Genomic DNA, 15,457 nt, shown 5'->3' with positions numbered 1-15,457 from the left:
TGAAAATATGAAGCTCTCTGGTAAAGGTAAATATATAGACAAATACCAAATCTCATAACACTGTAACAGTGGTGCATAAATCACTTTTAATTCTGGTATAAAATTTAAGAAATAAAAGCATAAAAAATAACTATAACTATAAAACTATGTGAATGCATAGAAATATAAAAAGATGTACTTTGTGAAATCAATAACATAAAGTGGGAAGGAGAAGTAAAGGAACAGAGTTTTTGGATGTGATTGAAGTTAAGTTGTTACTAGTTTAAAACAGATTGTTAAAACTATAAGATGTGTTCCATAATCCCCATGGTAACCACAAAGAAAATATCTATGGAAGAAACACAAAAGGGAAGAATGAAGGGGTGGAAATTGGAGGGGGAGACGAACCATGAGAGACTATGGACTCTGAGAAAAAAACTGAGGGTTCTAGAGGGGAGGGGGCTGGGGGGATGGGTTAGCCTGGTGATGGGTATTAAAGAGGGCACGTTCTGCATGGAGCACTGGGTGTTATACGCAAACAACGAATCATGGAACACTACATCAAAAACTAATGATGTAATGTATGGTGATTAACATAACATAATAATACAAAAAAATAAAAATAAATTAAAAAAAAGGAAATAAGACGGGACTCAAAACATGTCACTACAAAAAACCCAATGAAACACAAGGGAAGGCAGCAAGAGAAGAAAAGAACAAAACGAAAAACATACAGAAAATAATTTAAAAGTGGCAATACTAAGTCCTTTCCTATCAGTAATTTTTTTCAAAGATTTTGTTTATTTATTTGACAGAGAGAGACACAGCGAGAGAGGGAACACAAGCAGGGGGAGCGGGAGAGGGAGAAGCAGGCCTCCTGCTGAGCAGGGAGACTGATGCGGGGCTTGATCCCAGGACCCTGGGATCGACCTGAGCCAAAGGCAGACGCTTAACGACTGAGCCACCCAGGGGCCCCTCCTATCAGTAATTTTTAAAAATGTAAATGGATGAAACTCTCCAATCAAGAAACATGGAATAGCTGAATGGATTAATAAAAATAACATTCAAGTATATACTGCCACCAAGAAACTCACTTTAGATATATAGACAGATATAGGCTGCAGGAGGAAAGATGGAAAGAGATATTCCATGCAAATAGTATCCAAAAGGCAAGAACTGTGGTTATACTTAGACAAAATAGAGCGTAAGTCAAAAACTGTCATGGGACAAAGAAGAATGCTACATAAAAAGTTCTATTCACCAGGAAGATATAACAATTATAAATATATATGCACTTAACAGCAGAGCACCTAAATATATGAAGAAAACACTGACAGAATTGAAGGGAGAAACAGATAGTAACACTATAATAGTAGAAGAGTTCAATACTTCACTTTCAATGATGGATAGAGCAACCAGATAGAAGATCAATAAGGAAATGGAGGACTTGAAAAACATTATAGACTAATTGGACCTAAGAGACATACACAGAACCCTCCAGCCAACAACGGCAGAATATACATTCTCAAGTATATTACACATTCCCATATATACACTGAAGTACACATGGAACATTCTCCAGAACAGATCACATGTTAGGGCAAAGCACTAGTGTTAACAACTTTAAGAATATTAAAATCATACCAAGTATCTTTTCTGACTACGATGGAATGAAAATAGAAATCAATAGCAAAGGAAAACTGGAATATTCATAAACACATGGAAATTAAATAACACACTCTTGAACAACTAGTAGCTCAAGGAAGAAATCTAAAGGGTAATTAGATAATATCTTGAGACAAATGAAACAAAAGCACAACATACCAGACATGGGCTATAGCAAAAGCAAGACCAAGAGGGAATTTTACAACAATAAATATCTACATTAAAAAAAGAAGGAAGAGGGGCACCTGCATGGCTCAGTCGGCTAAGCAGCCAACTCTTGATTTTGGCTCAGGTCATGATCTCAGGGTCCTGGGATCAGGCTCGCATCAGGCTCTGCGCTCAGCAGGGAGTCTGCTTGAGGATTCTCTCTCTCTTCCTCTCCCTCTGCTCCTCCCTCCCTCCCCCTACCCTTAAATAAATCTTTAAAAAAAAAAAGATGAAAGACTGCAAATCAACAACCTAACTTTACCCCTCAAGGAACTAGAAAAAGGATCAAACTAAAAGCAAAGTGGGCAGAAAGAAAGAAATAATAAATATTAGAACAGAAATAAGTGGAATAGAGAGTAAAGAACAAGAGGAAAATCAATAAAACTAAAGAGTTTAAGATTTTATTTATTTTTTTGAGAGAGAGGAGAGAGTGCGTGTGTGCACACGCTTGAACACAAGTTGGGGGGAGGGGCAGAGGGAGAGGGAAAGGGACGAGCAGACTCCCCATTAGCAGGGAGCCTGACATGGGGCTCCATCCCAGGACCCTGAGATCATGACCTAAGCTGGAGGCAGACGCTTAACCAACTGAGCCACCCAGGTGTCCCAAAACTAAGAGTTTTTAAAACAATCAGCAAAATTGACAAATCCTTAGCCCAGACAAAAAAAAGTAAGAAGCCTCTAATAACAAAAATCAGAAATGAAAAAGGAGGGGTGCCTGGGTGGCTCAGTGGTTAAGCGTCTGCCTTCTGCTCAGGTCATGATCCCAGGGTCCTGGGATCGAGCCCCGCATCGGGCTCCCTGCTCCGCGGGAAGCCTGCTTCTCCCTCTCTCACTCCCCCTGTTTGTGTTCCCTCTCTTGCTGTGTCTCTCTCTGTCAGAAAAAAAAAAAAAGAAAGAAAAGAAAAAGGAGATATTACAAATGATGTCACAGAACTAAAAGGTATCATAAGAGAGTACTATGAACAATGATACACCAACAAATAAGATAACCTAGGAGAAAAGAATACATTTCTAGAAACACACACTCTATCTATCAAAATTGAATCTGAAGAAAGAAAAAAATTCTGAATAGATGTATAACTACTAAGGAGATTGAATCAATAATCAAAAACTTCCCCATAAAGAGGATCAGATGGCTTCACTAGTGAATTCTAACAAACATTTAAAGAAGAATTAAAACCAATCTTTCTCAAACACTTCCAAAAAATTGAAGACAACACTTGCAAACTTATTTTATGAGGCCAGCATTACTCTGATACCAAAACCAGATACCACAAGGAAACTACAGACTAATATCCCCGATGAATCTAGATGCCAAGATCCTCAATACAATTCAGCAAACTGAATGCAACAGCACATTAAAAAGGATCGTATGTCATAACAATGTGGGATTTATCCCTGGGATGCAACAATGTTTCAATGTATGAAAATCAATGTGATATACCATCTTAACAAAATAAAGAATAAAAATCACATGATCATCTCAATACATGCAGAAAAAGCATTTGGCAAAACTCACACGCATGATAAATACACCCAATAAACTAGGAACATAAGGAAATTACCATATGTAATAAGGGCCATAGAAGAAAAGCCCATAGCTCTAACATCCTATTCAACAGTGAGATCAAAAAGTTTTTCAGCCAGGAATAAGGAAAGAATGCTCACTCTCACCACTCCTATGCAACCTAGTACTGAAAGTCCTAGCCAGAGAAATCAGGCTTTGAAATTAAAAGCCTCAAAATCGGAAAAAAAGAATAAAATGATGCTTGTATTTAGTGACATGATCTTATATATAGAAAACCCTATAGATTACACACACACACACACACACACACACACACACAGTTAGAACCGATAAATGAATTAAGCAAAGTTGTAGAATACAAAATCACCACACAAAAATCAGCTGTTTCTATGCACTAACAGTGCATGATCTGAAAAAGAAATTAGGAAAACAATCCCATTTACAATAGCATGAGTAAAAATAGGATAAACTTAACCAAGGGGGCAAAAGTCTTGTTCACTAAAAACTACAAAATATTGCTAAATTATAGAAGACACAAATAAATGGAAAAAAATATTCTCTGTTCATGTAGTGCAAGACTTACTACAAACAAAACAACCTACAAAATCAATACAATCCATGTCAAAATTTCAATGGCATTTTTTACAGAAATAGAAAAAAAGAATTTTAAAATTCATATGAAATTTTAAATTACTCCAAATAGCCAAAACAATCTTGAGGAAAAAAAAGCTGGAGGCTTCACACTTACTAACTTCAACAGTACAGAGCTACGGTAATCAAAACAGTGTGATGCCGATATAAAGATAGATGTATAGAGACCAATGGAACAGAACAGAGATTCCAGAAAAAAAAAACCCTCGTGCATATTTTCAAATGATCTTGGCAAAGGTGCCAATGCTACACACTGGGGACAGGCTAGTCTCTTTAACAAATGGTATTGGATATCCACATTGAAAACAATGTATTTGGATCTTTACCTTACCACATGCTCAAAAATTAAGTCAAAAAGGATTAAAGACCTAAACGTAAGACACGGAACTGTAAATATCCTAGAAGAAAACTTTTAGGGGGAATGCTTCATGACATTGGATTTGGCAATGATTTCGTGGATATGACAGTAAAAATACAGGCAACCAAAGCAAAAGTAGATGAATGGGCCCACATCAAAATGAAAAGCTACCACACAACAAAAGAAACCATCAACAGAGTGAAAAGGCAACCTATGGAAAGGGAGAAAATATCTGCAAACTCTTTATGTGGTAATGAGTTAATATCCAAAATATATAAGGTACTCCTTCAAGTCAATAGCAAAAAAAAAAATTTTTTTTTCAAAAGATGCTCAACATCGTTGATCATCAGGGAAATACAAATCAAAACCACAATGAGATATCACCTCACACCAGTTAGGATGGCTGCTATAAAACAAAAACCAGAAAATAATAAGTGTTGGTGAAGATATGAAGAAATTGGAATCCTTGGACACTGTTGGTGGTGTTACAAAATGGTGTAGCCACTATGGAACACAGTATAAAATTTCCTCTAAAAATTAAAATTAGAGCTGTCATATGATCCAGAAATCCAACTGGGTGTATATCCAGAGAACTGGAAACAGGATCTCAAAGAGATGTCTGCACACCCATGTTCACTGCAATGTTATTTACAATAGCCAAGAGATAGAAACAACCTAAATGTCCTTCGATGGATGAGTGGATAAAGAAATGTAGTATACACATACAGCAAATATTATTCAGCCTTTAAAAAGAAGGAAACCCTGGGGCACCTGGGTGGCTCAGTCGGTTGAGTGACCAACTCTTGGTTTCGGTTCAGGTCATGATCTCAGGGTCTTGGGCTCCACCCTCAGTGGGGAGTTTGCTTGAGAGTCTCTCCCTTTCCCTCTGTCCTTCTCCCCCACCCCCAGCTCACTCCCTCTTTCTCTCTCAAATAAATAAATCTTTTTTTTTTAAGAAGGAAATCCTGTCATAGGCACTGATGAACCTTGATTTTATAAATGAACCAGTCACAAAAAGACAAATACTTTATGACTCCACTTACATGAGGTTTCATAAATGAACCAGTCACAAAAAGACAAATACTTTATGACTCCACTTACATGAGGCATCTAAAGTAGCCATACCCTTAGAAGCTGAAAGTAGAGTGGCAGTTGCTAGGGGCTGGAAGGATCGAAATGATTTGTTGTCCAATGAGTATAGCATTTTAGTTTTAAAAGATGAAAATGTTCTAGAAATCCATTGCACAATGATGGGCCTACCATTATCACTACTGTACTGTGCACTTAAAAAAATGGTTATTTATGATGGTGAATTTTATGTCTTGTGTTTCTTACCACAATAAAAAAAGGAAGAAAAGTTGATTTTTCCCTCCTACCTTCCCATCATCAAAAATGACTGAACATATGTTACTAAAGCTTTCCAAAAAATTCACCCCTGGGATGAGACAAAGCATGGAAAATCTCAAAACAAATAATTTTCCATAATTAGTGAACAGATGAAAACGATGTTTTAAAACATAAATGGTATGAAATCTTGAACACATTTGCTTTTGTGAACACCTACGGAAATAATAGAGGAAGCTATACAAAGTGCTTATTGCCCTTTTATGAGCTTTAGGAAAAGAGAGATGTGGAAGAAAACCAATATAGAATTAATACATGAAACGAGAAGTAAACAAAATTAAGTCTGAAATGTATTTTTAATGGGATTACAGACTTTAGTGGCCAACTTTTTTAAAAGGAGGATTATCTATAAATGGATTCAATCCTTTGAAATTCATTCATAACAACTTAGAGAAAAGCAGGTGCTAAAGTGATCCCTTGATCTGTTCTGACTACCCCTTTTTGTGATTTACAGACTATTTAAAGCATGAGGTTGAAAATTTTCAGTATTGCTTCAACGTTGGATCAGACTCCAAATCTTGTCTGCAGACCCAGTGCTGCTAGTCTCCCCTCATTTGCTAGTGATTCCCTCTCTAGTCTGCATCCCTAGGTTCATGACCAGACTTCAAATTCCCTTCATTTTCAAGAGCTAGCCTTTTTCTCCTTTGCAGCTCCCAAGTCAGCCAGAATCCAGAGCCTGCCAGTGTCCAGAGAGAAAGGCTGCACAATTTTTCTATACAAGTGATTCTCGACTTTGGTTGTTAGATACCCGGCACATTTCCAATTACTTCAAGAAACAATGCAAATGTCTCCCAAAAAATCTTAAAAATATGCTTTACTTAGATTAAAGAGAGGCCTTTTAAGATGTTGTTAGCTGCCACATAATGAGTACTATACTAAACTATTTCAATGATTCCATTTGACTGTCACAGCTTTATGGAGATGTATTGCTGTCCTTAAAAGACATAAATCTGAAACCAGGGCTCAACATCCAGAAATAATAGATACTAATTGAAAACAAAAAGGAAAGAGAGGAAATCCTGATATTTCTAAGTGTTTTATTCTGTTTTTTTACTGAAAGATAAATGACATTTCTTGGTAAACTTTACAGTGCTATCAATCACAAATGTCCAAATCTCTTCCAGCTTTCAAAAACAGAACAAAATGCCCCTGTGATCTTCAGGACTCTTCAAGACATTGCCACGTTCCTTTGTCACCCTTCAAGGCCAAGCTTTGTGGAAACAGACTGAATCCCCCACCCCCAATTTGCTCTGCGCTTCCCTGTACTTTGGCTTCTAAAATAAAGTTCTAGACACTTCATTCTCCTACTGTTCCCAATCTTCTCTGAAGTTACTACATTCTATTTGGCTGCACACAGTTTCTGGAAGCAGCCACAGCTGACTCTGGAGTGCATTTACGTGGTCTCAGCTCCTGGTCTCTATTCTTGGCCAAATCCTGAACTTGGCCAAACACCAGAGCAAAGTTATTCTTCAGACTCTCCCAGCCCCTGATGTGGCTAATTGTGTCATTTTCTCTTATTGTCTTATCCTTTATATTTGATGCATGGACTTAATTTTTTAAAGAAATGCCTTCCTTTCTACCATGTTCTTACCTCCTGACACCAAGATAACATCTGAAGACCATGTCAGGTAACACTCCCCAACTCCATGGGATGAGAGGTTCTTTGAGTGCCGGGGGACAGCCCACTTGGGGACAGGCCTCCGACAGGCCTCCAACGGTGCGGGCTGTCACCTTTCAGTCCTTTTCTTACCTAATCTCTGCTGCAAGTTAGTAGTTGTTGACCACTTCCTGCTTCTTGGATGTGTCACTTTCCTGTTGCTCTAACACCACCCTCCCAGGAATTGTCAGTGGTGCCCCTGCCTGCCCCTCCACCTGTCTCTTTGGTAGATGCATTACTTCAACCTCCGTAAAACACTGCCATTACTTTGAATTTCTTCCAGGCCTTCTCTCTACCCCTGTCCTTGGCCTGCATGCATAATTATGTTGGAGTTTCTACCAATTCACAATGTCTGGTGTATCTTCAAAAATCTCATTTAATTGGCTGGAGGTTGTGGATGTCTAGGTAGCAGTAATTTTTTTTTAAAAGCTCCCCAGGTATCTCTATGGTGATTTACCATGTGGATTACCACAGCATCCTCCTAATTCCGATCTCTCCCCAGGCCTTCACAAGACATCCAAAGTCAGCTAGATATAAAAGCTGTTTTGGCACTCTTTTGGTAATTTAAAGGTCATCAACGTCACCCTGGAAAGCTCACGAGAGCCTCTCTGTTTAGGATTAACAAGCAACTGTCTGATTATGAGCTTGTCTTCCCTGTGTCCTTTGTCCTAGAAAGAGAGACCGGGTCATCCTGGCATGACTGTTGTAATTCACATGGTGATCCTAGTTCTTCATATACATAAAAACTGACATTCTGGCCTACATATCAGGCTCTTTCATATTGGTTAGTAAGTCCCAACACTGCGGGAAGAACTCCCTGGTTTGTATATAAGATGCGGTCTTGAGCCTATAATGGCTGAGACCCAGATGTGAGACTGGGGTTAATTTGCAAAGATGAAAGCTGCCTTATGAAGTATTTATATATTTTTTTAATTTATTTTATTTATTTTAGAGAGAGACAAACAGAGAGAGCATGAGAGAAGGGGCAGGCAGAGGGAGAGGGAGAGAATCTCAAGCAGACTCCCAGCTGAGCATGGAGCCCGATGTGGGGCTCGATCTCAGGACCCTGAGATGATGACCTGAGCTGAAACCAAGAGTCAAGGCTTAACCAACTCAGCCACCCAGGCACCCCAAGGTGTTTATCTCCTTCTGAGACAGGCTGACCCCGCCTAAGGCATTCTTCTCTATCTCCTCCAGAGCTCTCTTAGTGGGAGGAAAGGTGAGGAAATTCTAACGGCTGGTTAGATAGCACTCACGCCAACGAGTTTCATTCCAAATATGAGACTGGCCTTAAATAAAATAATGAAAAAGGGATGACAGGTAATAATTGCTTCTCTTTTCTTCATGATCATAAAAATGTATATGTTGGTCCCTGTTCCAAAGTTGTGGATGGCATAGATTATGGGAACTCTTCCCATAACTTCCACAGTTATGGGAACTTTGTCACCTTAAGAAGTATAACTGTTATCTTGTTTGGAGACAGAAGGGAGCAGAATGGAATAATAGGGTTTTACACACCACAAGTATTTCACGGTTGTTATAGAATTGCTGTGTAATAACTGGTTGCTCTGGTAGGAGTTTATACCCAGTGAACTTGAGAGATTTCAGTAAAGGATTTGAGACAGAAGGAGGATAGCAATAAGAACAGTAAAAACAATGACTAGCACACTATATGACCTCATTTAGTCCTTACAGCAGCCCTGTGAGGAAATCATTATCCTGTCCACTTTATAGGAGGAGAAAGAGAGCTTGTTCCCTGTGAGTATGACCCACTCAGCTATATTACCTGCTCTCACACCATACTCCACATCCATGTGTCCAGCTTACCAAGAGCCAAAATTTACTAGATCAATTGCCAAAGGGCCAGAAGAAGGGGTTGTCCTCTGAACCATCAAGATCAGATTTGTCTGATACAAAATTAAATATACATAATTGACTAGTTAGAATGCCCCCATGGATCACGTTTTAATTTTATTTCAAGATTTTTAAGGTCTGAGTATTTACTTTTAACCACAGCATCCATACAATCCATAACTTCATTTTTCCCCCTCATGGTAACTAAAGGAAATGCATGAAGTTGTGACTAGTCCATGCTGGGGACTGTGACTGCTGATTCAGCCTCATCAGGATACCCAAAGCATTGGGAGTGAAACAAGAAATAAATGCTGGCTTCTAGAAGGTTCATTTAAATTGTTTAATGGATTGAAACACCACAGACAACCAAGAGGTTTATTTTTCGCTTCAAAAAATTCAGGACAGTTAGATTTCCCCTCACCTGGGTTGAAGAGGAACAGTGGCAAGAGTAAAGAGAGGAGAATCACTTGGATTTTAAGTCTCTTTCCTGTTGCTGTACAGGCAGCCTCTCCCTTACAGGCGAATGGTATCCTGTAGAGTGACTCTTTCTGTGAGTAGGGGAACTTACCATGGCCAACTCTTAAAGAGATTTTACCTGTCAAAGAGCTGCTTTTCAAATGGGAACTATATACTGAACTATTTATCATTTTAAACAGTTGATTTTAAGTCTAATGTTGTCAGTAGGTGAATGCAATGTTGGTTATTATTTTTTAAGATTTTTATTTATTTGTCAGAGAGAGAGAGAGAGAGAGAGAGAGAGCACACAAGCAGGGGGAATGGCAGGCAGAGAGAGAAGCAGACTTCGCACCAAACAGGGAGCCCGATGTGGGACTCGATCCCAGGACCCTGGGATCATGACCTGAGCCAAAGGCAGATGCTTAACGGACTGAGCTACCCAGGCATCCCAGATGAATGCAATGTAAATCAAGACTCAAACCTGTGGGCTTCCCAAGAAAGAAATGTTAAACAAATACAAATACATTGGAGTTATTTGTTTTAAGTTTTCATTTTCTTAAAAGAATATTGAATGTTAAAATTAGTTTGGGGTGATGAAAATTTATGATAATACAAAAAATAATTCATTCAGGATGTCAAGTGATACCTACTGATAGGATATTTGAGTAACCCACAGAAAATTTAAACCTCCAACAAGCACATATTTTTCATTTGAAAATAAAATTAAAAATTGAAGACATATTTGGGAGGAAATAATCCTGGAAGCTACAAAATGTTATTAAATAATTTATATCAAGGCCATTCTAGCACTAATCAATGGATTTACAGTCTTTTAAAACCACTGGAATTCAAAAGCAAAACAAACAAAAAAAATCACCTTCTGGTGTCTAGAATATGATCTGGCAGTCTGAACTGAATTCGGGTTGAGGCAAAGTTTTGGCCAGCTTGAAATGTCAATCAATACGTTATGCACCTTGACACTGTTTTTCACAGGAGGTTAGGAAATTCTGCCGAGCCAGGTGTAGGTTAGTTGCTTCTGATCAAATTCAACAGCATACTTCACTGCCATCTTTTCCTTCTCTCTTTCTCCTTCCTATTCGATGCCCAAAGTTTAGCTTCTCTCTCAATGTAGACTTTATGCTTCACTCATGTCATAGTTATTTTCACAGCGAGGTCCCAATCCGTTGCTTCAGATGTCTTGAAATGTATAGTTACCAGAATGTTTATGGATTCCACATGATCGTAGTACTGCCCAAGTATTTCTAGTTGTCTTTATGTGTAAGATTTAATAAATAGATTTTTAGAGCCTTCAGTTCTATTAAAAAGTAACAGTCAAATTTAATTTAGTAATTCTAAATACAAGAGGATTAAGAAGGACAACTCTGACCAGGGGTGAAAAAAACACAGTGATGTGGACAGCAGGATGAAGGCTTCCTATCCATTTATTCATTAGCTTTCCTGACTGAATCTCTAACAGGAGACTCACCTTCAGAAGTGAGAAAGTAATTTGGTCTTCACTGTCTTCTGCCCTCGCTTTTTATCTCAGACTAGGTTACTCTTAACCATATTGATTAATCCAACTGTGATGGCTTCGAGTAGATTGAAGGTGTACAGATTTAATGAGATGCTGCCTGAGTGATGGGCAACAGGCTAAAATCAAGGTCATTTCCTGCCATAATGGTTGCCTCCTATCAACAGAGTGAACCTGTGACATACCAGTGAATGGCAGATGGTGAAAATGAAAATAGGTGCAAATCTTGCACTCCCACAGCAGTTTTTATTAGTGTGATTTTAATTCACTCCTGAATTCAACAACAAATATTATACTTACTAATCCATAACTTAATTTCATCTTGAAATGCTTTCTTTGGGGTGCCTTCGATATTGACTTTTACTTCGGTTTAATTCTATAAACAAGTTGATCCTGGGTGAGCTGAGAAAGAATCTTCTAACAATTAGGGAAAGCCCACGCACATTACTTAATATTTAGAAATGTCATTCACTAATGTCACAAGCATGATAACAATGATGATGTCCTTGCTAATTCTTTTGAGGAGTAATATATTTAATGCCTATTACTCTGCCAAATTTATACTGGATGTGAATGTTCACTAGTAGTGGTTGGAAACCCTATTATGTGAAGGACGACTGACTGAATTAAAGAAGGGGAAACTACTTGAGGAAAAGTCAAAGTCCCCTCCAGTGGTCTGCTAGTCCTTGGACCTCCTTTCTTACTATTCTTGCCCTTGCTTACTCTGCTCCGGTCACACAGTCCTCTTTGCTGTTCATTGAACAAACCAGGAAGGGTACCACTACATTTTCCCTTTTTTTTTCCTCCTGAAATACCCTACCCGCAAATATACTGTCTTCTCTCTTGAGGTCTTTGCCCAAATGTGCCTGCTCCATGATGCCCTCCCTTACCTACTATTTGTCACCATCTAAATATAGTTATTTATTAGGTTCTTTGACACTGTCCTTCTATCTCTGCTAGAATGTAAGCCTCATAAGGGTAAGTTCACTAATATATCCCAGTAGAAAAGTATCTGGCACTTGATAGTCATTAAAGAAAAATGCATGGAAGGAGCAAATAAAATATCTGAAGAGTGACTGCGTAGTGGAGTGCTTCAGAGGGCAGAACTAGATTTATGAAGAGACAGAATGGAGGCAAAGTTAGGTTCCACATATGAATGACTTCCCAAATGAAGAGATTTTCCAACTTTGCTCTGCAGTCAAATCCCCTGCAGAGCTTGTTAAAAACAATTCCTGGACCCCAGACCTAATGAGGCAGAAGCTCCACAGGTGGGTTACAGATCATTTGTTTCACGCCCAATTTCAAGAACCACCCTTCTAGACTCTCAGTCACCAAAATATTCAAGGAGAGACGGAAAGACCGAGTGTCAAGGATGTTTAGAGAAATGTTCATATTTGCACTGCAGACGAAGGCTGGGCTCAAAGATTCCGTAATTTTTAAAAAGATTTTACTTATTTATTTGACAGATAGAGAGAGAGAGAGAGAGAGAGGGAGAGAGAGAGAACAAGCAGGGGGAGCAGCAGAGGGAGAGGGAGAAGCAGGCTCCCTGCTGAGCAGGGAGCCCGATGCAGGGCTCGATCCCAGGATGGAGGGATCATGACCTGAGCCAAAGGCAGACACTTAACTGACTGACCCAGGAGCCCCAAAGATTCTGTAATTTTATCAGATCAATTTCAAGATTGATTAATGTGCTGTATTTTGTGCTATATACTTTAGAAAACGTTAACTTTACTTTCCATCAGGCTCTGCTCTGGTGTTAGAATGAATACCTCTTAAGAGTAATAGCAATACAGCTCTAAGGAATATCTCATTTGTCTAACATTTGTTTAACATTTAGCGCTTCTATGGAAGTCTCATTACACATAAGAATGTAAGTTGGAAATTTCTGACTTAGTTTGGAAGTCACTATTATTTCATTTAATGCAGATAATGGCAATTGACTCTTAATTATGTTTAGAATCAATGAGAGGCCTTCTGAGGAAGCAACCTATGGGATAACCATAATTCCAAAAAGGGTCAAAGTCACGTTAATAATCTGCAACTGAAAACAACCCTGATTTAATATTCAGTATTAAACTGAATATTCTCTTTTCATAGAGAAGGCAGTATAACATGTATAACATAGATATTTTCACTATGAAATGAATAAATTGATTTCAGAAAAATGCAGGTTGTCTTTTAAATAATGGCTTCTGTAGGTACGGAGAAAGTGAAATTGAATCCTGACAAAATGACAAAATGCAAACAAAACTGCCATGAGCAGGTGCACAGCGCACAGTGTACCTTTAGCAACCAAGCTCTCCCTCTTCGAGTCCATGTGCTTCGCCTGGTGGATGGAAAGAAATCAGTAGATTCATCTCTCCACTCTCTAGTTAGATGTAATTACCCAGGTCAAATGTCTTTCAACTTACAAGTATCTATAAGGAAGTTTTTTCGCTTTGGGGTTAGAAAGATAATTAAAACTGATTTTTTATTTACATTTCCCATTATGGCATAAATGTAAGGAAGTAATTGGAAAAGAATCTAGTGTTATTAGGAAAAACAGTTACTGTTCACAGAAGCCTGGTCTGAGCTGCGCTGAATTCTTTGAGTATCACATATTATGGCACTGTGTGAAAGCCACTGCAGATGGTATCAAAATGAATAATGATACTAGTATTAGTAGTTTCTATTTATTCCATGCTTACTACGTGTCAGACGCTGTTTTAAGTGCTTTATGTGAACTGGCTTATTTAGCCCCCAGAACCTAATGAGGCAGGCACAATTCTTATTCCTACCTCATGGATTAGGAAACTGAGGCTCAGACAGATCCAGTTGCCCAAGGAGGCACAGTGGCTTACTTCGGATTTAAACTCAGGCAGAGCCCAAGCATTTAACCACAACATACCTCCTCTTTTATTGTACTTCTAAGAAAATACTTTAGGAAATGTACACTTGTTAAGGAATTCAGATACATTTAAATAAAGGGTTTTTTTTTTGAGGTTGTAAACCTTTATTAACTGAAACTTCAAAAGCCCTAAATGATTTATTTTTCAGTATTTTTATGATTTGTTGTCATTAAAGGTTTGTGTGTGTATGTGTGTGTGTATTTTACTGTATTTGAAGGTACTGTTTTAATACTGCCCTGTGGATGAACATTGGCATACCAAAAATTGGCTGAACTCAGAATTTTGTGACTGAATCCGCAATAGCACTCTTGTTGTATAATCCTTAGTTTTAAGCATTTTGCCCAAACAGGTACAATATATAAAAACTTGAGGGGACACTCACCTGCATCACAATTTTCGGTCACAGTCGCTTTATAGAGATAGTGGCTGAAGGAAATCTTTACATCTTCTCCTTCCATGTGAACGACTAAGAGGCCAGTGGTCGTCCTAGCTGGAACCCCCTGGTCCCTAACTTTTAACTGCAGCCAGATTGGAAAATATTCAGAAGATGGGCGGTGCCGAAGCTGAACTTCTCCTGTATATTTATCAATAGAAAACATTGACTGGGTCTCTGCAAAACTAAAAATGACAGTTCCATTGGGTCCCAAGTCAGGGTCACTGGCTGTCAGAATGGCAGTTGTCTGGTTAATAGGCGACTGGGGAGAAAGAAAAATCTCCAAGGGGTTCTGTGCCCAAACTGGGTCATTGTCATTTACATCCGTGACATGTACTTCTATAATGACCGTGGTGCTTCTTGAGCCCTGGACACTACAGTCTCTGGCCACAGCCCTAAATGTATGCTGAGATCTGGCTTCTCGGTCCAGCGTGTGGCGGGTTCTCAATGTACCTGCCACGGCATCAATGGTGAATGCACTAGAAGCCTCATCCACCAGAAGATACTCAGTTTGTCCATTCAGACCTTCATCCTTATCCACGGCAGACAGCACGAGAACCACTGTTCCCACTTGAGCATCTTCTCTCACGGAGGCCCGGTAATGCAGCATGGGGAAGGACGGGCCATGGTCATTGTCATCCAAAACTCTAACCTGCAACTGCACTAGAGAGCTCCTCGGTGGATCCCCCAGATCAGAGCACAGGATGACTAGGGTAATATTGCTGACTTGCTCCCGGTCCAAAGTGCGAGTGGTTGAGAGTTCTCCTGATGTTTCATTAATAGCAAAGTATTCATCTGTATTTCCATCTGTTAAAGAAAACACATTCAAATTCAAAACTCATTGGA

The 15,457-nt window shown here is 38.9% G+C and overlaps 1 protein-coding gene across 1 annotated transcript in view; it reads right to left on the bottom strand.

Annotated features, from left to right (window-relative positions):
- The window catches only part of DCHS2 (dachsous cadherin-related 2), a 120,332-nt gene that overhangs the window by 36,530 nt on the left and 68,345 nt on the right, over positions 1-15,457 (bottom strand). Inside the window, 1 exon segment of the mRNA XM_088021328.1 lies at positions 14,561-15,418. Coding sequence (XP_087877454.1) covers positions 14,561-15,418 — 858 coding nt within the window.

Source organism: Eumetopias jubatus, unplaced genomic scaffold (assembly GCF_037043125.1).
Source record: "Eumetopias jubatus isolate StellerSeaLion01/CBP00866 unplaced genomic scaffold, mEumJub1_p1.0 scaffold_2, whole genome shotgun sequence".
Classification (NCBI taxonomy): Eukaryota; Metazoa; Chordata; class Mammalia; order Carnivora; family Otariidae; genus Eumetopias; species Eumetopias jubatus.
This window is presented reverse-complemented; position numbering and strand designations above follow the sequence as displayed.